Source organism: Dermacentor silvarum, chromosome 9 (genome assembly GCF_013339745.2).
Source record: "Dermacentor silvarum isolate Dsil-2018 chromosome 9, BIME_Dsil_1.4, whole genome shotgun sequence".
Classification (NCBI taxonomy): Eukaryota; Metazoa; Arthropoda; class Arachnida; order Ixodida; family Ixodidae; genus Dermacentor; species Dermacentor silvarum.
Window position 1 is genome coordinate 8538037 of NC_051162.1, and position 22843 is coordinate 8560879.

The 22843-nt window shown below is 46.5% G+C and overlaps 1 protein-coding gene across 3 annotated transcripts in view; it reads right to left on the minus strand.

The window, feature by feature from the left end:
- Positions 1 to 235: 235 nt before the first annotated feature.
- The window catches only part of LOC119464644 (bombyxin B-2 homolog), a 30203-nt gene continuing 7595 nt past the window's right edge, over positions 236 to 22843 (minus strand). The window contains exons 1-3 of one of the 3 annotated variants that reach the window (XM_049656554.1): positions 15862 to 15979; positions 15601 to 15788; positions 13556 to 13939 (exon numbers count right to left, since the gene is read on the minus strand). In XM_049656554.1, coding sequence (XP_049512511.1) covers positions 13773 to 13939; positions 15601 to 15787 — 354 coding nt within the window. In that variant the 5' untranslated portion in view covers position 15788; positions 15862 to 15979 and the 3' untranslated portion in view covers positions 13556 to 13772. Of the gene's footprint in view, positions 565 to 2110; positions 2333 to 13555; positions 13940 to 15600; positions 15789 to 15861; positions 15980 to 22843 lie in introns of those variants that run through there. The other 2 variants (XM_049656553.1, XM_037725666.2) reach the window with 2 other exon arrangements.

Genomic DNA, 22843 nt, shown 5'->3' on the forward strand with positions numbered 1-22843 from the left:
CTTTGAGACTGCAAATCATTTCCTTGGTCAGGGATGCGATGCGGACTTTTTCTTACATCAAAGCGAGTAATAACTCAAAAAGTCATAAGGACTAAAGAATACAGCGTAGCCGTGTGTCAAACGTGCCTTCTTGTGTACTTGTAGTTTTCGCCGCTACAAATCACCTTGAATTTTCCCAGAAACTGAACAGCGATCGGCAATGAGAAAGTATAATATTACCACCGGAAATTTGCAATAGTTTTATTGACGACGTTGTTCGATACGAGAATGAGTTGCACTTTGAAGTTGGGCACTTTCAACCACATTTCTTTCCCAATTTTTTCGCGCGCGTCAGTTAGGGAAACTGTTAGGGCATAGTTTCGTGAGCGCATCCTTTGCTTTAATCGTCCGTGCTCGTAGGCCTGGTCGGTCCGCAGTAGGACAGCAACTCCGCCACGGAGCAGCTCTTGTGGCAGCACTCGTCGATGATGCCCCGCCCCTGGCGGCGGGCGACGGGCCGCAACAGCTGCAGAGCCGTCTTGGTGTCCAGGAAACCCAACCGCGGCTCCATCACCCACGGGGGCACTGTGAAATGGCGACGCTGCTTAGTTTCAGTCCATGGCACATCTCGTGGCTATCATTCTGGTTTCAGCAAAACTGGTATTGCGGCTAGATGCAGTGGAGTACATCAGCTTCGGGTGAAAAGGCGCTAAGGGACCTTGCACTCACTACTACGTAACTTTGGCATCCAGAAGAGTGAAATCTTGAGGAGATTGGACATCGGAAACGTATGTATGTGCGAGCTGACATAGATGTGTATGAGTTATTAGGCACCCTATAGAAAATTACCATATATATGGACATTGCTCGTTGGAGCTCGAGAATGGATTCAGCTATTCGATGTCTAAGAACTGTCAAGTATACTGAAGAATACCCCCCCCCCCCAATTAGAAACAAACTGTCATCCTCATCATCATCATCATCAGCCTATATATTATGTCCACTGCAGGACGAAGGCCTCTCCCTGCGCTCTCCAATTACCCCTGTCTTGCGCTTGACTTCTGTACTTTACTTCAAAGATACTGTAGAAGTTTCCGAATTGTAAGTGCTTCGCAGCCTGAGTGGCAACTCAAGCTCAAATGTACGAGGTCGAAGAGTTGTCAAACATACCAAAGTGAGACTCAGTAGAAACTCAGTGCTTTTGTAGAAGTTCCTAAATTGTAAGTGCTTTGGGGCCCGAGTGGCAACTAAAATGTGTGCTCATGTTTTGCTGGGACACTAAAACGAATGTCATTTACGAACTACTATGCATATTAGGAAGATTCACAGCAGTATAGCGTCCGCAGCATGTAACGTGGAGGAGACATTTCAAAGTTACAAAACAGTCTCTTGAGAGTGCAGTAGGGAATTTCGATAACACGGTCAGGCCTTTGGAACTTTCTTTCCAGAGGCCTATTAAGATGAAGAAATTTCGCGTTTACGGCGTACACCTCTTGCGGTGGAGTGGTCTAGCTATCCGAAATGTATGGGTGGAGTGCGGGATGTTGGAGAGTTAAAAGGTGTATAGACAACATTGTGCTGTGCAGGTATGGACTGCGTAGAGATATTTGCCACGTATTCGACACGCCAGATTGCCATAATTGCGATATCTGGTCTCACTGTGATGTTGAATAGCATCGTTGGGTACTGTAAGTATTTCTGCATGGTGAATTAGAACAGCTAGCGCACTCTGTTATGTGAGTATTTGGTGCGGAATTGTCAAAGAATACTTGTTTTTCGTTTCCATGAGGTGATGACGCCGTTTCCGATGTTCGGCTCTCATACCTCTAGTCCAATAGCTCTCAAGTCTCATGGGGTTTTGGGGAATCATGGGATCCCAAGAAAAGGTATAAGCTCCTTCATTGCTTTGTAATAGCTGCCGATACGGATCCTAGCCGAGGACTACCTGTATTATAGAATATTTGTGTTTATATCCTACATTGCCCTCTAATTGCCAGTTTTCGCTACCTTTAGAGGACAAATTTTCAAGCTGTTTTATACTGTCCTTAAAAGAAGGTGCTTAATCCTTCCTTTGTAACTTTTCAAAATGCTAGGCCTTGGGCAAGGTTAGTACGTGTTCACAAGTACTTACACATGGGCTGCAACGTCATCTGCTGGCGGCCAGTGTGCCTCTTCTGGGCAGGGTCGAAGAACTCGCCGCCACACAGGGCCTCCAGGGTTTCCACCAGGTACGGACCGCAGAACCGGGTGCGCTTCTCAATCAGCGACGAGGCCGCCAGGCCACACAACAGCAGCAGCAAGAGGCTGCAGCCCGCCATGTTGGTCACTGAGGAGGAGGAGGCCATGGCTGCTGCTGCACAGAGGCACACAGTGTTCTAGGTGCGCTCCCGGGCACCAAGTGCCCTCACAAGCACAATTCGAAACGCGTATTTCAGTTTTGTTAAGGACTCAGACATGCGAGATCTGCGCCGCCTTGGCCCGACCCTTCTGCGCAAGTGTGAGTTGCGGGAGAGAAATCTGGGAACTTGATTGCTTCTGGCTTTGCCCAAGTGTTACACGGAGGAGGGCGTGGTGCTCTCCATTTGTTCCTAGCCGATGTGCACTACGTAAGAACGGCCGCTTAGTTCCGTGCAAACGGGATCACAGCGACCGATACAGTGTCCGTAATGGCGAAGCGTACAATATACAACAAATTCGCACTGACAACATGTCATCATTCATTGGACATTCATAGCCGCATCTACCTGCTCGTTCCCCCACCCCTGATCTGCGTGCCTGTTCGCTCCGCTCCCCTTAGTTGGAACTGTAATCTCCTAATAGGCAAATAAACCTGTCACCCCTGGTGGTTAAACAAAAAAAAAGAAACATGTACTACAGAAGTTAAATGGGAAAATATCAGCCCCGACACCGAGGATCCCTGCCAAGAGATGCGGAGCGACCCGGCGTGTAGCGTGAAGGGGAGGTTGGGGTTGGGGGGTGGGTGGCGGAGTTAGGCAGATGCTGCTTTAACGGCCGCAGACCGATGAAAACTGACAGCGTTGTTGCAACAAATTTGCTGTATGCTTCGCCATTGCGAACTCTGTATCAGCCGCTGAGATCTCACTGTGACGGAAGTTAAGCAGCGGTTCTCGCGTAATGCGCATTGCCATCGGTAAGACAAAAACGGCATAAAACGTGTCCGCCACCATAGCACCATCAACCTTCCATGATTTCGAATGACTATGGCTACCTAGGCACAGTCTCGACATATTTACCTCGCAATTCAGGCATGCACGCAATGGTCACACAAACACACCCAAAATGCGTAGTTCTCGCGTGTCCGGGCTCATGAGAAAACGAAAATACGCCTTTGAAACACGTGCGACGCTTCCTCCCTGATCCGTCACCAGTGCTGCAATTTAAAGCAAAACTTTCCTTGCCTACCCTTCAGGCGCTTCGCGTCCTTCGGTGCTGGGTTTCTTGCCGAGTAGGGTCCGTACGGGGTCACACACAGGCGCGTATACAGCAGCTGCGTGCTGGTGTTTGAGAGAGGGAAAATACTTACAGAGATGCGGAGGAGGTGTGAGTAAGGGAAAAAGAGAGTCATGACGGCGCGTGAAGATGTAATATGTTGTACCGTCTAGTGTAAGAGACCTGACTGAGGCACATGCTACTTCTGTGCTGATGCGTCAGGCTTATACGTCACGAGTGTTGGATACTCTTGTACACTTGAGTAACCAACACGAGTGAATTTCTCGAGGAATGAACAGCTCAAGTCCAGGTGAACACCCCCCCCCCCCAAAAAAAAAAGAATGTGCGCAGACGGCGATGTGTGCGCAGAATCTTTGTAAGACTTCGTTTGAGCTTACAACCTTAATTACATAAAAAGTGTGTTTCCCTTCCGCTAAACCCGATGTTTCCGCTAAAGCGACGTTCCATTTACATACACAGTCGGCTAAATAGTCGCATTACCATGCTAGAAATGCGCCAGGCAAAATTTATACCGAAGGCAAAGAAAAAAAATGTGGTTGATCCCTCTTATATAGGAATCGGTATAGAACACGAAAGTGAAACGTGTCTTCACAGAAGTAGTGTAATGTTTATTGCACATTGATATATAATGTCTATTGGTGTTTTGTGGCTAAAGCGCCCTTAGGCGTTGATGCACCCACGCTGACGCCTGGTGGCACGTCTCCTCCATCACGACTACCAACGTCGATGACCATGAGCAACCGTCGTGCATATGGAAGCTGCACTACGCTGCACACGCTAGCACAACGCGAAAGACGAAGCACGTAACTGACACACTAATACAACGCGCAAGACAAAGCACGTAACTGAATCGTCACTGAGTCAAATCAGCGCGTACAGCGCGTCGTAATTGCAGCCTCCGCGATCAACTTCAGAAACATTTTCAGAGCTAATTGCAGAGGCCACGCTCCGCTGTGCTGAGTACGGTGAACGCCACCTGGCGTTGGTAGTGCTTCTTGATGCCAGCGTCCCTTCGAATGCTGGCATCGAGGCGTCGTAGTGCTGAGACCACCGAAGCGTTCACTGTCGGTGCGCGTTAGTGTCATAATGCAGTACTTCTCTTTTCTGCTCGTAGGCGGCGGCACCGCCCCGAGCAAGAGCGCGGGTACACGGAGGAGTGTTAGATATATAAGGCGCGTCTGTGTAGCTCTCTGCAAATGCGTTTGTGGCGCAATGGGTTAAACGCTCGGCGATCTATCGTCGCGGACCGAGAGGTCGTGGGTTCGATTTCCAGATTTTGCATGTTTATGGAACTTTTTCTTCTGGTTTCTTTCTTTGTATTATGTTCGTGTACATTGTAAGCTGACGTATTTCCGTGACGGAAATACGTCAGTGAAGTCTTGGTGGACCCCGGCATAAAACACTTTCGTGTTAAAATGGCAGCTCTGCATTAGAAAAGCATGCGTGCCTCAGAATATTCCGTAAATGCACTAGGTCCAGAAAAATATCAGCTGAATTAAAATGACAACGCTGTGAATGTGTCGTACACCTATATGCCTAACACCCCACACAAATGCCCTGTTTCCCTAATACGTTCATCAAATTTGTACATTTCTCGTGTACAACACAATGAAGTGCATTACACTAACCACTTAATGCAGACAAATTCGTCTGAGCGGTGGCACTTCGAGCCTGCCCAGTATTTTGCCGGATGGAGGAAATATGTGAGAATTTGATACTATAGCATGTATACCATCGACAGGAACTGATACTTTTCATTCCTGTGTTTGTTTAAATATATTACGTGTTAAACCAAACATACGTGTTTGTATTTGTACCGTAATGACCAACGTTTGGTACAGATTAACAGATATTGCAGCAACATGTATCTGCCTCCCATGTCTAACCGTTCAAACTGCGCTCAGAATTTCCTCTACCTTGTCCTTCTTCCTTCGTCATCATCGGCAACCACATATTTTTACATACTAATTGTACCCGTATTATGCCGCCATTTGAAAGGCTGACTCTGTCCCGGTCAGCAGGGATTCGGATTGAAAGTGTAAGCAAACGCACGACGCGTGCTCTGGCGGGACCATGTAGCGTAGCATAAAACGCCCCGGTCTACCTTAACTGTGGCAAACAGGCTTGTTTGCCACAGTTAAGCCAATTAGAATATCGGCTATTCCCGTTTACTCTCTAATCCACACCGCTCTTTTTCTGTCTCTTAAATTTACCCCGAACATTTTTCGTTCCATCGCTCTTTGTGCAGTCCTCAACTTGTTGTCGAGCTTCTAGACAGGGTGATGCAATTGGGAAATTTGCGCGTAAAAATTGGAATCAGCTAGCGCAAGACAGGGGTAAGTGGAGATCTCAGGGAGAGGCCTTCGTCCTGCAGTGGACATAAAAAATAGGCTGATGATGATGACGACTGCAGCTCGGCATCTTAGGTACCTTAACATGCCCCAAGTAACAATGCCATCAAAATATCATTGTCAATGAAAAAGGCCAGTCAGCGAACAACATCATCGTAGGTGTAATCCGGCCGCTCACACAGAATCATGGGCTTTGCGAGTTGCCATGCCTTTGAGCGTCAGTGTGCTTGTGCCGATCAACGGTCGTGAATACCTGGTGCGAGGGGGGCGAGGGCATCGTTTTGGAAATCGCACTATGACAAAGTTCTAACTGAAAGCATTCGAAGTGTGTTCGAAATTCGCACCGCGAAAACAAAGCTCTTGGCATAAAACTGTGACAAAAAGAACTTGCCACAGACAGTTTAGGTGCCTCAGGCACGTATACATGCTCTTTAGTTGCCGCTTCACGTAGGCGTTGACGAACTAGCGCAGGTACTACGCATATACAATTGTACACTTACGTGACTGGGTGAACCCTTTGTTTCCTACAGTGCGGTGTTCTGGCACCATCTAGCATGCTTTCGGCGGACGAAGGCTGTGTTTTACGAAACGTCGGTGCACTTACTTGTTTTATAGGGAGTTAGGGCTGGTAGGAGAGCGTTTGTGTGTGTGTGTGTGTGTGCATTCTCATTTTCTTTATCACTGCATTTTTTTTCTTTGAATACACATTTCACACATACTAGGCTTAGAATAAAATGGCAAGTACCAGTGCATCCACTTCGCCATAACTTGCTGTCCGACGTGAAATCACACGCCTTGTTTGCTCGTGTGCGCTGGTGCTTACAACTAAACGTTACAACTAAATAGACACAAGAGAAAGCACTGGACAGAATGTGGCGTGCCGCGATAGCCAAGTGGCTGTCGCGTTGCGTTGCTGAACCGGAAAGTCGCGGGTTCGATTCCGGCCACATTTCGTGAGGGGCGGAACAAAAATAACGCTCGTGTAGCGTGCATTGGGTGCACGTTAGAGACCCCTACGTGGTTCACATTACGCGGACAAGCTTTAAGGATTCGCTGGAGTCCCCCACATCGGCGTGCCTCTTTAGATTGTGGCTTTTCCACACAAAACACTACAATTTAATTCATTTAGCTTTGGACAGAGAGTGTTCGGCCTTGTCGTATCTGTTTGCTTGCAGAGCTTCTGCGTTGAAAAATAGCATGACCTATTCTTGATAAGCTAGTGTATAATTATATTTGTTATAATGCTAAAATTTAGGGTCAATGTGTAATTTTTGGTGAACATTTGAAAACAGTTCGTTTTTCTTGTGTTATATATCCTATATACAGTTTTTTTTTGTTTTCTCGTTCTGAAAAGAAAGCCTTAGAAACTTTAGAAAAGGTTGACATGGTTGACCTTGCTTGAAGCAGCAGTGCGGCTCTGAAATAAGTGGCGAATGAAATATTTCTGTCCTTTTAATAGCCAAACGTGCTCATAAATATTACAGCCCTTGCGCCAATAAATCCCGCTATTCACCATCAATTTACTTACATATGTACACCTATTCGGACTGCCTTGATATGGATAGCATGTTCTGTGCGGTTCGAGATAACTCCGATTTCTCGGATTGCTTTTCGCGATAATAAATTCCGTCATCTTCATGCTAGACGCGAGGCTCGCCGGTAGCAAGAATGTGCTGGTCGCACCAATATAAGTACCCCAACAAATACGCCGAACCACTGGGCTAGGCATGGAGCAGGTTTACCACCGTAGTGTAGAACCTTCCTCGACTCGAGCAAGTGGATGGCAGCGGCGCCCCTCGACACAAATGGTCACTGTGCATAACACCCGACAGCAATAATTGAGAAGCGTAGCATCTTCTTCAGTCGCGAGGATGCACTGTGCTCAACTCGGTGGAGAGAAGGAACGGCGTCGGTGTCGACGATCGTTTGATAATACGGGGGTTACTTCGATTAACAAATCACTTGGGTTCCTACGACGTCACTTAAAAAACGCACCGCAGCATGTTAAATTATTAGCTTATAAGACACTAATACGACCCAAACTGGAGTACGCATCTGCCATTTGGAGCCCTCGCCAGACTTTCCTCATTACCGCTCTTGAGGCACTTCATAATCGGGCCATCCGGTTCATTCACTCCGCCTTTTCATACGATGTCAGTGCAACTTCATTAAAAGCGGAATCGGGCATACAAACCCTTTCCCACCGCCGTCTAATTGCTAGCTTATCATTATTTCACAAGTTCTACCACAGCGTACTCAATCGTGTTCCATATATCTTGCCACCGTCACGCATATCCCATCGCATAGGACATTCCTTAAACGTAGCTCGTCCACGTGCGCGTACTATCACCTTTGCATCTTCTTTTTTCCCTCGAACAGACAAAGACTGGAACGGCCTTGCGCACAACATAGTTTCTATACCCTGCTCATCTGCCTTCATAGAAGAAATTGCCTCGCATTATGCCTTGTAACATTTTTTTTATTCTTTGTATCTCATATTTTGTAACCCACTCCTTATGTAATACCCCGAACAGGGGTCTTTAAGGAAATAAAGTGAAAGTGAAAGTCCATGCCGTAAGAATACTGTGTTGACCTATGATTCATAAATTTGACCATTGAAAAGTTAGGTAACAATCACTAAATCAATTATGAAGGACAGTAAGAACAGTAAAAGTACAGGAGCCTTTTTAAGGAGGCCGTCATAACATGGAATTACTTTCATGTGAATAGAAATCTTCACATTATGTAAAGAGTTGATGCTCGATAGCAGGAACGCTTTGTTAACAGATATGTATACACATGCAAAAATGACGAAAAAAGTGACGCGGGGATGGCCGCCGCGACAGCAAGGGCATAGTACGTGGAAAGCGGACGATCTGCGTTCGAATCGCCGCTGAGGCAAGTTGTCTCTCGGTCCTCGTTTACTGCCCGTGTCATTATTTCTAGATTTTGGACTAAACAGAAGTCACTTGGCCTAAGCTATGCCTGAAGACATTGTCTGCTAGCTTCGTGTGGTAGTGACTATCAAAACAATCAGCCACTCGGTTCTCCTGATTCTCGTCGCTCTGTATACGAGAGTGGGGCAGACACTGTCGGATGAATAAATATGCTCTGACCCACAGCTGTCTTTGCGGACGCCACACCACCAAACTAAAACAGGAATTTGTGTGATGGGTGGAGCCAGCTTTCAGAGTGGGCGCAGTTTTTGCTGAACATTAATTTGAAGGTGGAAATTAATGGTTAGCCACTACAGGTGAATTAGTTTCACTGAAGTTTGCTCAACCTTAATAAGAAAACGACAATCAACTCCGACGTGAATACGTTGCGAGCAGTTACGACAGTCATACGACAATAAAAAAAATTTGCAAGTAGAAGCGGTATGCCGGAGGAGTGGACCAGGCAGATTACAGTGGCGCCTACGGGGCTGCACTGCTGTCTCTGGTTTCACGATTTTGACCTGTTAAGGTGTGAGGCCAAGTGAAAATTGAAATTTTTTTCAAAATGTCAATTTTTTGTTTTCTGTTTTGTTAGATGAGGAATTTATTCTACATCATTTTGCTGAAAAAAGTATCTTCCTACGCATTTTCCTTCAAAAGATACATAAAAAATGTAAACCCACCCGGCGTCTACGAAACCGAAACTGAAAGTGCCAGTTTTCTGTGGAACAGAAAAAATGCCCTGGTTTGCAGTTATTTGCTGGTTATTTAAGAATCGTATCACGTAAAAAGTGTAGCAATGCCATAATAGCATTTTCAACATTTTATTTATCAAGTTAAATAATAAACACCTCACCAGGTGGACGTGCAATCTTTTGCACGTGTTGTTTACGTTATGGAGGCTGCACGCGCGCTAAAGGAGAACCGGATCGTGTGATGGATGTGTTTACTCTCTGTCGCTTACTTTTTATTGAGATGGCAATTATATGGACACTTCTACCGGATTTCTGCCGTCGCCGTCGCCGTGAGGTTCCCTATAGATAAAATCTTCGCCGCGCACCGTATGCCCGAGTGGAAGCGTGCGGGGACGCGCGCTATCACGGAGAGCGAACGCACTCAGTCACCCACGCGCAAGCAAGGAAGCGGAAAGCCAGCGCCGGAGGGAGCGCGGAGGGGGGGGGGGGGGCGCACTTCTACGCTGCCAACAACCGCGCTCGTCGCTCGTCCGCACCGTCTCTTATCTCCACACGGCTCTGACCTTTATGCGCCGTGCATTCGCCGCTCAGTTTCCGTTGTAGCGATAGACCGCACGTACCTTCGCCGCTGCGGCGTATATGCGCTTGCTGCCAGCATTTTGACAGTCGTTGTCTGCAGTCATTCAGTGTGATCTATTCATGTTTGTTTGTGCGCGCTCACACCACACTTGTTCAATCAGTTAGTAATAGTCGGGCCACATTTTCCAACGCACGCTACACATGCAATGCTGCCCGGGTCGGCAGTGCAGCGCTACAGGTGTGTCCCTTCGCACGCGCTACCCACGGGAAGCGCTTCTCATCAACACCACCGTTTCACACGCGCCTCCTCGTGGTCATCGAGCCTCTCTTCACGTCGGTCTACTTACGCCGCAGCACACCTGCTTACTTAATCAGCTCATGTTTACTACAATTCATATTGCTACCAAAGCCGCTCACCTTACTTCGTATGACATTGCTGTGTTGCTATCGCATTCATTGCTTCGCCCTTAGGGCGAAACTGTGACATTTTCCTTACTGGCAGCCACAGAATGGGGAAGTTTAGAGCGCAAATACGCACAAAATTAAAGTTTGTCGGCAATCAGTACAAGGCGACGGACCTGGAGACGTACAGCAAATACCTGTAATACTGAAAAGCAGGCTAGAAAAAAAGGAAGCCGAGGTGCAACACGAGCAAAATCAGACAAGGGCAAGACCCAAGACAAAACTGGCTACAAATATAGGGGATTTTAGCTCTCCTGATCATCTTATGTAAGCGCTATGCTTTGAAATCTTTTTGTTGATTTTCTCAGAACTCATCTTTTTACGATTTCTTCAAACGCAAACATTCATAACTTTTTCCCTAATAAAGATTTTTTTGTGAAACTTAGCACAATTCTTTCTCGCGTTATTGGGTGTGAAATGAACCTCAGCAAGTAAAATCGTGCCCCAAGTTTTGATATGGAGGCCGTTTACACCAAGGCGCACCCATTTGAAGCACACATGTTTTTGGTTATTTCATCACTATGCTTCGATAATTGATCTGATCTCAATAATTTTAGTTCATTGCACAGATCAAAGCCTCTCCTATAGCACTGCCAAAAATTGTGTTTTTTTATCGAGTTAAATTAGAGTTATGACTATTGGCGTGAGACCCACATTTAATCAAATTTTTCAAATAATAAAAATATTGAAAAAAATGCTAACTTTAAAACGCTCACATGGGCCTAAAAAAGTGTGCTTTATGATGTAGACCAATAATTTGTATTGTTTATCCTTTTTTAAACTTCTTTCCCCAGCACTTAGCCTCATACCTTAAGTATGACTCGTCTAGCCCTGCAGTGTGCGTTGAAAAGTGGACAAAGGTCGTGTTTGTAATTATCGTATAGCAAGTACAGCAATTCAAAAGTCATTTTTAGCTAAAACAAGCTTGGTTTAGAGCATGTAAAGCAACACGTAAATTCTCACACGACTGCTGTTTCATTAAAGAAGAATATGTAGAAATCATTTCTTACGGGAAATGAGTTACCTTGAACGTGTCCCTTTACCTAAATGGAATATTTTCCGCCTACATGTTCACATAACTGTCGCACGGAAAAAGAAAGTATCTATGATTTTGACTTGATGCTCGTTTGTACGTGATACCTCCCTACACGCTGAGCAACATATAGTGGACAGGCAATAAAAACAAAACCATCCCCATGATGCACATATGCCCCGCCGCGAACTACTACGCTGCAATGAAGTGGTCTACGAGAAAGACAAGATACGTATGAGTGCGATCGGATATGACTTCATTGGAGGACGCACATCCACTGACGTGTACTTGTAATCAGGCGACCGATAAAGGCCCCATATATTAGCAATAACCCTATCGTTTCACTAAAGCTTACGATCAAATGCAACCAATGAAAAATTCATCGACAAAGCAAGAGCCGCGTGCTTCAGGACTGACCCAGAAAGTCAGATATGCAGGCGATACCGGCGTGCCTGGCAGCGCCCTTCTAACGGCGCTCAATCCATCGACAACGTTTGTAATATAAGGTAAAAAACACGCCTCTGCGCAGTGCTGCAAAACACACGGGTAAGGACCAGGCATGTTGCTAACAATGACACTGTTTGTATGCGCTCGTGTCACATACAAGTTTGCGTTTTCTCATCAAATAAACTGAAATATGCAAATTGTATATCCACCCTTAGTGCTGCCGCCGCCTGCGTGGCTGTCCTCGCTTTTGTCCGCGCTGCTTTCGTATTTGGCAATTTATCATCCGGCCCACTTTTTTTCTTAATCGAGTGGGTTCATGCGGCATATTGTTTCTGCACATGACGTAGTTCGATTCTAAACCAGCCGGTGTCGATTGCCCACCTTCTAAAGTGGGTGCCCGGCGCTCTCTTCTCATAGGGGATCAAACATTAAAACATTGCTAACACGGACATCTAATAAAGGAGCATCCTCACTCTAAAAAGCCCCTTTGGAGTGCATCTTGTCCACAAACAATGATCGTCGTCTGTCTTGCAAGCGTTTTTGAAAACTCTGCGCTCGCTACTCTGCTGCCAATAATGATATGTCACAGTGATAACGTGCATGTCGGTCGTGACTTGTATGTACTGTGCGTGCAACGTCACATAAAGGAAATTTGTGCAAGTTAGATGACGATTATTCTGGTGGGACAAGATAAGGCCCGAAGGGTGCAAACTTTCCTTCGAGTGCACGCCTTGGTCAGTAGCCTTGGTACGCCAAGGAGTGGCGTATGCGGCTTTAACTTTCGTTATTTTACTAATGTATGCCATGTAAACGTAAAATTCCAGGCGCGGCATATACGCCTTACTGGGAAGAGTTGCGGAACTTCCTGTCACTGTAACAATTTTCTTCGCGGTGCCAATAATGAGAAGAACTGGAATATCAGTGTTCTAGTGCGGTTGAACGTGATATAACTTATGTCACTTCAACAGATCTTGATATCTTATATCTAGAACGTTAGAATTATTGCACTCAGTAAAATCTCCTATCGTCAGCTGTTGCTAGGATCGTCAACTGATTAAAGGTACTCCTTTCTTTAAACGTTGTGGTATGACCGCCCATTCTTTAAGCCTCACTTCAAATCAGGACTGCACGGTTTGTGCGACTGGCGCTTCATTCCCCAGTGCCACACCGCTCTCATACCATACTATCCAAGTGTCAGCCACGTCTGAAAATTTTGTGCAGATTTTGAATAATTTCTTCTCCAATGCTGTGACCATGCTTCTTCGGTCGGAATTACGCAGGGTCTACCAGTTGTCAGTCAGCGCTCGTATCGTCTACTTCCCTTGTCCTTCCTCGGGGTTGCACTGCTCAGCCCTATAAGAATATGTTCAGTTAACAACTCGCCAAACTTGCTGTGTTAATTGAAGCTCTACAGTTCGACCTAAAAATTAAGTAGTCGATGATCACATAGAGGGAGCATTCCTGAAGCATTTCCGTGCTTTCAGGCAAAGCCGTTTCTTGAGCGAAGCTCATTATGACGAATATTTCTTTTTTCCGTGCCCTAGACGTCATCCTTGTAGCCAACTGATCTAGAGGCGTTCCCATAAATCTCGAAGTGTACTGAACGAACCACGCAGAGTGCGTGCCATTTCCACAATGCGCGCGCCAGCGCTGTACTTTGTGCTGTGGACGCGCGCTGCGCAGAAGGCAGCAAAATGCCACGAGACGACGCAGTTAGGTATTCCCCTTCGATGGGACTTTATCTTGCGCGCAATATTCGCCATCGACACTTCGTGGTCCTGAGAGATGAGCAGAAGTTCACGATCCACCACGTTGGTGCCTACGAAGGGCAATAGCTCTGCGCTTCGGCGATGCTGCACGCCTTATAGCAGCATTCGAACACAATGCCACCCTGCGGGTTTCGCTTTCCCAGCAGCTGGTTGGCCGTCTCGGGACGCAGGAAGCCCAGCGCAGGGGACTTTTCTCCGGACATCAAGAACCGCTGGCCTGCGACAGGAGTAATAAGCCGCATGTGAGCACAGCAACAGCACTTGGCGGACAAACTTGAGTGGCAATGAACGAAGAGCTAAAGCGTCGGAGCGCTGGACATTTACGCCGAATATTCCGACAGCGTTTGACAGCGCTTCTTAGAACTGATACTGAATGAGCGTCGTTTCCACGAGCGTCGATTTCGCATTTGCCCCAATCAGGAGAAAAAATACAGAAGAACCAGTCACATTCAGCGCTCAGTTCTGTGTCTTATCTTGCATTGCTGTTGCAAATAAGGTGTCTATGTTTTCTTTTCCCCAACGTAAACTAACACCGACGACAATGTGGGCCTTTTTTTCAGAAGCGCTCTCGGTTGTGCGTGCTTTGCCTCTGTAGCTTTCCGTTCACTGCCACGGAAATTTGTCCGCAAATATAGATACACAACAGAGCAAACCCACCGATTTTCTTCGTGCAAGAAGTAAAACAGAATTTGCATCGCACATTTTCGGAGCGTTCTGATCAGTGTGCCTCAACCGCGACCAGGCTGATCTGTGGTGGGTTTTCGTAAATTATCTTAAAAGTTCAGCATGCGCGCTCCCTATCTGCACCCTGGAATGGATGTCTGCTTGAAGGCCCGTACATGCGACTCGTGACGTCCACATAAGAGTAGCAGCGCCGGTACGGATATTTTGTGAAGTCTCTGTAAGCAACGTGTGGAGGAACCTATTGCCATAGGGACTGTGTTCAATTTATTAGCTAGCGTAAAGGTTAGTACCATCTCCTACAATTATACGCCGAAAACTTTTAAAGGTATATTTTCAATCGCAAAAAAAGTGAAATGAGCCAACTTAGAAGAGTAAATGCAAATTCCGCGTTACTGGAAACACTTAAGCCGGCGGCCGCATTGGTGGCCCCGTCTTGAGCGCAACGTGACACCAGAGCTAATGTTTGTTGTAGTGACAGACCATATTCTGTGGTATTTCTTGTGGGCAACGAAATGAGGTAATTGTCGACATGCCTTTCATCGACAAAAACGCCACTTAACACAATAACGTGTCTAACGAGTTATACAAAGCTTCACAATATGTTGCTACCAGTGTTGCTACTGCGGTCGACGTCTGCTATAACCTGGCATTCTACAAAAGGTAGTATGATTACGGATGTAGCACAGGCAACGCTACGAAGGCTAAGGAGACTTCTCGCTACTCAGATTTGCAATCAAAAGATGGTGCGCCACATATGAAAGAAATACACGGATAGGCGTCATGTAATCTCACTTAACCTATTGTATCATATATCTGTACCGTAAAATAAGGCGGAATAATTGCTTAAAGGCGCCTCGGATGTGAACCTATTTGCCGCCTTGCGAGTCGAGTGACAGGTTTTTGCGACCAGCTGCCACGGCTCACTGCTTCCGCTCGCGATCAACACACAGCCCATCGAATACAGGCAGCTGAAAAGTCGACCAATAAGTTATTCGACGTCGCCTTATATCCACAAGTTCTAGCAGCAATACATGAAACTCCTGTTCCGTAGAAATCATCGCCAGCCAGCAACGAGTGCACTGCGGAACGTGTGGAGAGAGACATGCATGACTTGCGAAGCTGCTGCACCGTTGCCTGCGAAGTATGAAGCGGAGTGCAGAAAACAATGCTCGGCGTCCCTAGAAGCCCACGTACCGAACAGCGCCCTCTTGGGGGCAGCCGACTCGTACGGGTCGTAGATGACTCCATCGCAGACAAATTCCATGAACTCGCGCAGCACTCGGCCGCAGCGGCGCTGCGAGGGCGTCTGCGCCGCGCCCGAGGCGTTGGCCAGCAGCGGGAGCACTAGCACCACCAGCAGCAGCAGCGTCGTCCTGGTCATCCTGTGAGGGACACGAGCGTAAGCAGGCGTGAATGGGGCCCGCGTAAGAGCGGGCCTGGCTCTGCGGCACTTACCCGTCGGCACCGGGAGGCTGCGCATCGCGCAACACCGGACCATCGCTCGGCCAGTTAACGCTTTGACGGCTTTCACAGACACCAATTGGCCTAGGCTGGAGGTCAAACAGGAAACTTTTCATTTCTCTTCTACCGTAGCTAGTGCTCGCTTCCGCGCACAGGCAACTGGTGCGGAATTCCGTGGCCTCTGGCTATTCGAATCTGAGAAGTCGCATTCCAAGGCAGGTATTGCGATAAAGCATGACAGGGCGTAAGCTGCGTCATTTTCGCGCGGTTTTCGAGCATCAGACGCTTGCTGGTAAGGGTCATACCAATCGCGATAAATGACTGCGCTTTCGAGGAATGACCGTAAATTCACGTCTCGATAGCTCGTCACTATCACGGATGTCAGGTTTTAAAAATAAAGCCCTGAAACCAAAGGCCCAGCTCAAGAAGCTAAAGATGGATCAAGTTTTCGCGTTCTCTTTTTTTTTAAGTTGAAGTGCTGGAGAGACGAAACGAGTCAGCGTGTCCACAACAGCCAGCACGAAGCGTCACATACAAGTGCTTCTGCTGGCATTGTTCTGCATTTACTCCCAGCTTGGAGTGAGTGCGGGGTTATAGCACGTGTTCCTCAACGAATCAATATCCATCAACCTCGCACAGCTAAGGTATACGTTTCTCGGCGACAGCCGAAGAAATTTTTGGCATCAAACGCACAGGGGGCTTAAACAGACCAGCTTTTTCATTGCTTCGAAGAAAGTTGAGATGTTCGGATAAAATACCACAACTAAAGTTATCTGCACCAGAGTCTGACTATAACAACAACAAAAATTCGCGCTTAAGCTCCTCTGTGAGTTGTCAAAGTATGCTTAAGCATTGTGCCACTTGCTCATCTCCACGCAGCCCGGTGTCCTTAATCAATGTTGATCCGACCAGTATACAGGACATTGCTGCGGCGACACGGGAAGGTGAATTGATGACGCAAGAGAACTACTGCAGGTGCGCCAACGACGGTCCGATTATTATTAGCGGCGAGAAGTTGGAGTGGCGCACTCTACCCGAGTGACGTCACGGCCAGGACGCCGCTCGCTCCGGCTCGCTCGCCAGCCGCGCGCGCTCGTTCGTTTCGTGCATGCTCGGTGTATGGGGCGTGCCAGCCGTACTTCCTGAATCATGTTTTGTCTGCTTTCTGCTGTCACGCCTAAAGTGCAGTCTCTTTTTCGAAACTGCGTGAATCGTGAAAATTTGCTGGTTGGATATAGAAGTTATGTAGAGTTGCAGGGGTTACAGCTTTTGCAACGCAGAGGTGCGCCGTGTCTGTTCATAAATATTGCGTAAGAACAATGTCTGCAAATTCAGTATTAAAGATTTTAATTGTTCGACGATTCGCTCCAAACTTAACATTCCTTTAGTACTTAGTTATGGCAAACATTTCGTTTTACACGGGACAGCAATACTGGTATTTGGTACCCACATTATACAATATGTTAGAAGAGGATACTGCCTGCGAAGCTTTCGTCAAGCTTCTTATTACTTTGTAGAGTTGTTCCACTCAAAGTGGGTGCTGCTGAAAACAAGAGTTAGGCGCGCATGTTCCACCAAAAAAAATAAACATTGCTACTACTTTCACCTTTCTCCGAAACAGCCACCCAGAAAAAGCAATCTACATGGCTGTTAACACGAGTGCTCTTCATGTATGTATAGCAATAACCTGAAAGAAAAGGTTCGTGGTTAAGATCAAGAGCCAAGCAATTACATGCCATGCTATGTTTCATAGTGGCCTGAAGTGGTCTATATGGACAATATGGTAGACACCTAGCTCCCGCAACGGAAGCAACCGACAATCATTATGAAGTTATAACGAGGCGCGCATTGTTCGCGAAAACTTTCCGTTCACTACAACGTCCAATTGAAACCACGAAGCAGTCCTTTGCAGTGCCAATTGGAATCACTATAACATATTCCAGGCACTAGAGTGCAGCTTCGGCTGCCTGGAACGGGCAGCTTCGTCATGCAACATCGTCACGCAACTACCGTCTGCATGACTATGTCTCGAACAACAATGGTGTTTGATTATACGAACTGAGAACTATTCGCTGCGTCAGCCCATAAAACACCCCCTCGTATACCAGCCTCATAAACAAAATACTATACCTATATGCGAGCCTCATATGAATTCACTAGATTTTTGACCTCCTTCTGCGAATGCTGATATTTTCTATGTGTCTCATACCACTAAAGAATTAAGCTTCGGCTTCTTGTTGGCTGCATCCATATGGTCTAAAAGACATATTTCGCCCAAAAAGTTGCGCCGAGCAGCTGTGTGAGTTTCACCAAGTAGATCGGTCAGAACGGTTCCTCAATCAACAAGCGGCACTAAGTTGTTGAACTGAGTAGAGCGTGTAGCACTAAAAAGAGAATACATATTGGTCCATGCCTTTTTGTGAGCGGCAAACTGCTTAAAGCTTCAATGAGCTTTACTTAAAATTACCGCCGCTTAAAATTAACTCGTTAAGAACGGCTTAATATTGAGAAGGAGCTCAAAAAGCAAACGGTACTGGTAGACTCTATACTGGTGTGTTGTTTAGTCTTCGTGCTACTGCTAAATGTTTCTGTGAATGAATGCGAAAATTCAATATTTTGCCAATGAACAGCTCGTCGTGAGCAAAAGAGATTTAGTGGGTTAAAATCAAGATGAATTTTGCAGAAGTCCTATATAGCCAGCGTGTCTTACATGATTGTTGCACCACGGGAAGCATGGTCGCTTAACTAGATTATTCTATCCTATGTTTTCGCGGTAATGCTTTTATTATCCACGTCAACTACCGCTGCAGAGTGTAGAACAGCGCATGAAAAACACACCGCTCCGGACTGACCTCCGTTGGCCGGCACTGTAACGTTGCCTTTCAGAAATATATTGTTGTTTATCGAATAAGCTCTTTCAATACATTTTCACGAATCAAGACATCGCCAAAATATATTTGAGAGGACTGTCATAAGGGCATCAGCACAGGGAACGAGAGCGAACGGAAACGTTGCAGAAGGCGGCCAGACGCAGCCCGAACGGTAGCAGACGACAAGCGCCAATCCTTGCCATGACGTCATGCGAGCGGCGCTTGCAGCGCCGCTTTTGTTCGTTCTCGGGGCTAATAAGCCGTTATCGCTCTTTAGCGGCTTATCCATCTGATTCGAGCCATTACGAACCGTCATCAACCATACTCCGGCGGCGGCGGCTGCGTATAGCGCGGCCGCGCGGACCCCACCTTGAAAGCGATCTGCGACGGGGACAGAGTGCGCGGAGTACTGATACCTTCGTGCGCACTGTATTCTCGCCGCTTAGTTCGCGTTGAAGCGAGAGGCGGCACGAAGATAAATTCGCTCTCTGTTGCGGGTCCTATCTTGAAAGAGATCGTCTAACGTGACGGACAGTCCAGTTTTCTCGTTGGGTAGGCATAGAAATACTTACGCATTTAAAAAATCAACGGATCTCACGCGTATGTGGGAATCGGTGTTGAGCGAAGCTTTCTTTGATGTTTGAGCAGATTTTCATGCAAATGTTATGCAAACGTAACGCCATTGATGCACATGGACAGCTAATGACAAAATTCGATGAAATGCCTCTTTGAACTTAACGGCATGATCATAATATAACGACAAAAATATTTCGACGCAGGTGCGGCCTCAAGCATTCACCTCAATGTATACTCATTGTTCTCGTTTCGTTTCGTCTTCCTTCTTTTGTCTTATTTGGCTCACGTCACTATTTCTATTACAGGTGGCTGCTTTTCTTTCCGACACCTTCGCTTCTCTGTAGCTCAGAAACCCTCGCCGAATGCACGCTCTGTTCCCATTTTGCTCACTTAACATTTTTCTTCAAATTTGGCTACTTCTCCTGCCGAGTCCTCCATCATTCCTCTGCAGCCGATTTCAAATTTTGGCTGCCGATTTCTTCATTCCTTTTGTTCTGCTTGCAAAGTAGGGCACACACCCTTTTAGGAGCGTTTGCGAGGAGTGAGCACATACCCAGCGTCACATGACCAGTTGCACATACAAGCGTCTAAAGTGGTAATCTTCGGCAGGACAGCAGCTGCAAAAGTGGGTCGAAAACGCAGAGAATGGATACGCCATGGACACGTCACAACTCAGTGTCTCTAACGCATATCTGGCTTTTCACGTTTTGTATCAGGTATCAGTCGTTGGATGAATGTGTTCTGTTCTACGAACTTGCAAGAAGCACCAAAACATGTGCCGCTAAGCTCCCGGCAAACATAGTGTTCTACAAAGTGCCACCAGTATCTCACCAGCATTAACCTTACTAAATATTTTGTGGCCGGTGTCCTGTTTTATTTCATCACCGACACAAGACTGTATCCGGCAGCGGCACAGATTTCATTACAATCGTTACTATCTTGGGATCGGCCTCCTTTACTTGGTGAAAGAGCGACAAGGCAGACACGCCAAAGCTCGGAGAGGAAGGCATAGAAAGCTATGCACATATGCTATATATTGGCTTTATGCGATGTTCGTTCATACGCGCCGCGTTTCGGAGGATTGCAATCGCTGCTCGCAAGTGGGCATGCGACGTGCTTTTTTTTTCATATTTCGCGTGCTTTCTTTTAAACGACGAAAAAATGCTTACGCAACAAGCAGGAAGTTAGAATTCACTGAATAAGATGTATCCTAGAATGCTCTGCAGCTTTCTAAAATTTCTACAATTACTAGTGCGACTTGCTCCGTACATTAAGCAACATTACGCATTTGGTCACGTCCTCCTCGAATGTGTCTGCACGTTCTGTAACCTCGGCGAAAGTTACCTGGGACAATGTGGTAGACATTGCGGCTTCTTAGTGCGTGAACTTCGTATTAAGTAACTGAGGATAAAGACACGCACAAGAAAGGCACAGCACCGTCTGTTGTCGTATATTCTTCTTGTGTCTATGTTCGCCCCAAGGTTATCATATGCGAAGATTACCTGAGAAATCCTGCACATAATGTGATTCATTATATTCGTGAAGTACAGTGTGTGCGTTATTCGGCTGGACACAGCAGCTGCCACGGTCAAGAAAGGCCGCGAGGTTTTGCGAACGAACATTCGCTTTAAAATGCAGACGGTGTTAGGGCATATTACTTTCCTACGGCTTCGGTTCGCTAAAACAGCCCTAACCCTGCATACACATCTCTTTGTCCCACCAAACACTCGCTTCATTCCTCGAATTGATTGCACCCAGAGGCAAGCCCTGGCCACTTTACGCGTGCCAGAAGTTTCATACGCAGCGCGTTTCCGCCGCTCCGCAGTGATGGATTCGAAGCGGAAGCCGGACAACGCGTGGGAACGGGACTGCCCCCTCGCGGCCGATGGAGCGTGAAGCGCGGCGTGACTCACTCGGCGGCAGAAGGACGCCCGCCCGCTTTTTGGCCAAGACGGACTGCCCACGTCGCGCTCTGCAGGCTTCGTGCGAGTCGCCCCGACCCAGCCATAGAGTAACGTGCTAATACGGTCATATCTCAAGTCTCTCAGTATACATAGAAATCGTGAGTAGTGCATGGATTTTATAACTATTTCGCGTATATCCGTTGAAAAAGCCCGTTGCGTCTCATCTTATTTTGCAGCAGTATAGACTCATAACGTTTATTTGGAGCAGGTAAATGTTTTTCATTAACAATGAAATTGATTTAAATGCGTGATTTTCAGCACCTGGGAAAATCACAATACTTCTGAACTAACGTGCCGCCATATTTAGCTGATATCACGTAAACTTAAGGATGTCAAAATGTCATGTTTTATAGTCCTGAAAATGCTTGGTGGTTTATGACAAACGCTGTAATGGAGGGCTGCGGAATACATTCGGCTCTTAACTTGCACTCACGACACGAACGTTTTTGCCATTTGCCCCAATCGGAATTCAGCCACCGGGAATCTAACCCGCGACCTTGGGCGTTGCAGCGCAACGCCACAACCATTCAGCTACAGCGGCGGTTTGCAGATGTCAAATAATGCTTGATGTGGGCCGTTATATTAAACAATTTTATCGGTTTATAACGTGCTCGAAGTCATCGAATGGCAGAAATAGGAGGCTCGTTGGCACTAATTGTGGCAATTCAGACATTTCGCGATGAAAACTAAACAGCTCGAAAAAGTGTAACGCACAACACTGAGAGGTAGTCCTAACACATACCGACAGAATTTAGGCAGGAATATCTGTATGCTGCCCATAATCTCCACGCTGGATGAACGGCCGTCTTGGCAGCCGGCGCAAAGAGGCACTTCACTATTCTTAGTATGCAATTGCACGACACCAGCATCCACGCTGTCTAACGGTTTTTGCTTAAAAAGGGGCTTTGTAGATAGTTACTTAATGCTCGTTTTCTCCACAATTTTCATGCGTAATGCGAATCGTTTTGGTAGTTTCCTCGATGGCCCAGGCCTACGGAATGTTCCGCCTAGCGCATATTTGGTAAAAATAGATATATCTCATGTGTATGCTAAATTTTAAGCATACGGGTCAAATTACTATTTTATCTTTAAAGCAGTTATTATGCCGCTCAAATGCAATATACAACAACATGTAAGTTTGCGGTGTATTCTGATAGCGAAATGGCACACCAAGTTTCAATTTGCAAGAAATCTGGGGCCATGTCATAGTAATGTGCGGGCAATGCTTTTAAGTGTGCAAAGGGGCATGAAAATTATTAGTACAATAGAACTGCTCGAAAGAGACGGCTTCGCTCTAAGCTGGCGAGAGATTCTGCAAGGTTCCATGAACACGCTGTGGTTTTCTTTTTTTTACACTACACAATAGCTAGTAGCGGAATGCAGAGGTATGTAATGATCTCATTAAGTAATAATCTCCTTAACACCCCATGCTACTCATTAAAGAACAACTATCTGCCTCTTGCTAAATTGAAACCTACTAGGAATAGCCATAAACTAAACCTTGCACCGTTTCAACTGCGTACTAACCTATTTAAGTACAGATTCTTTCCTCGTACAATTGAAAAA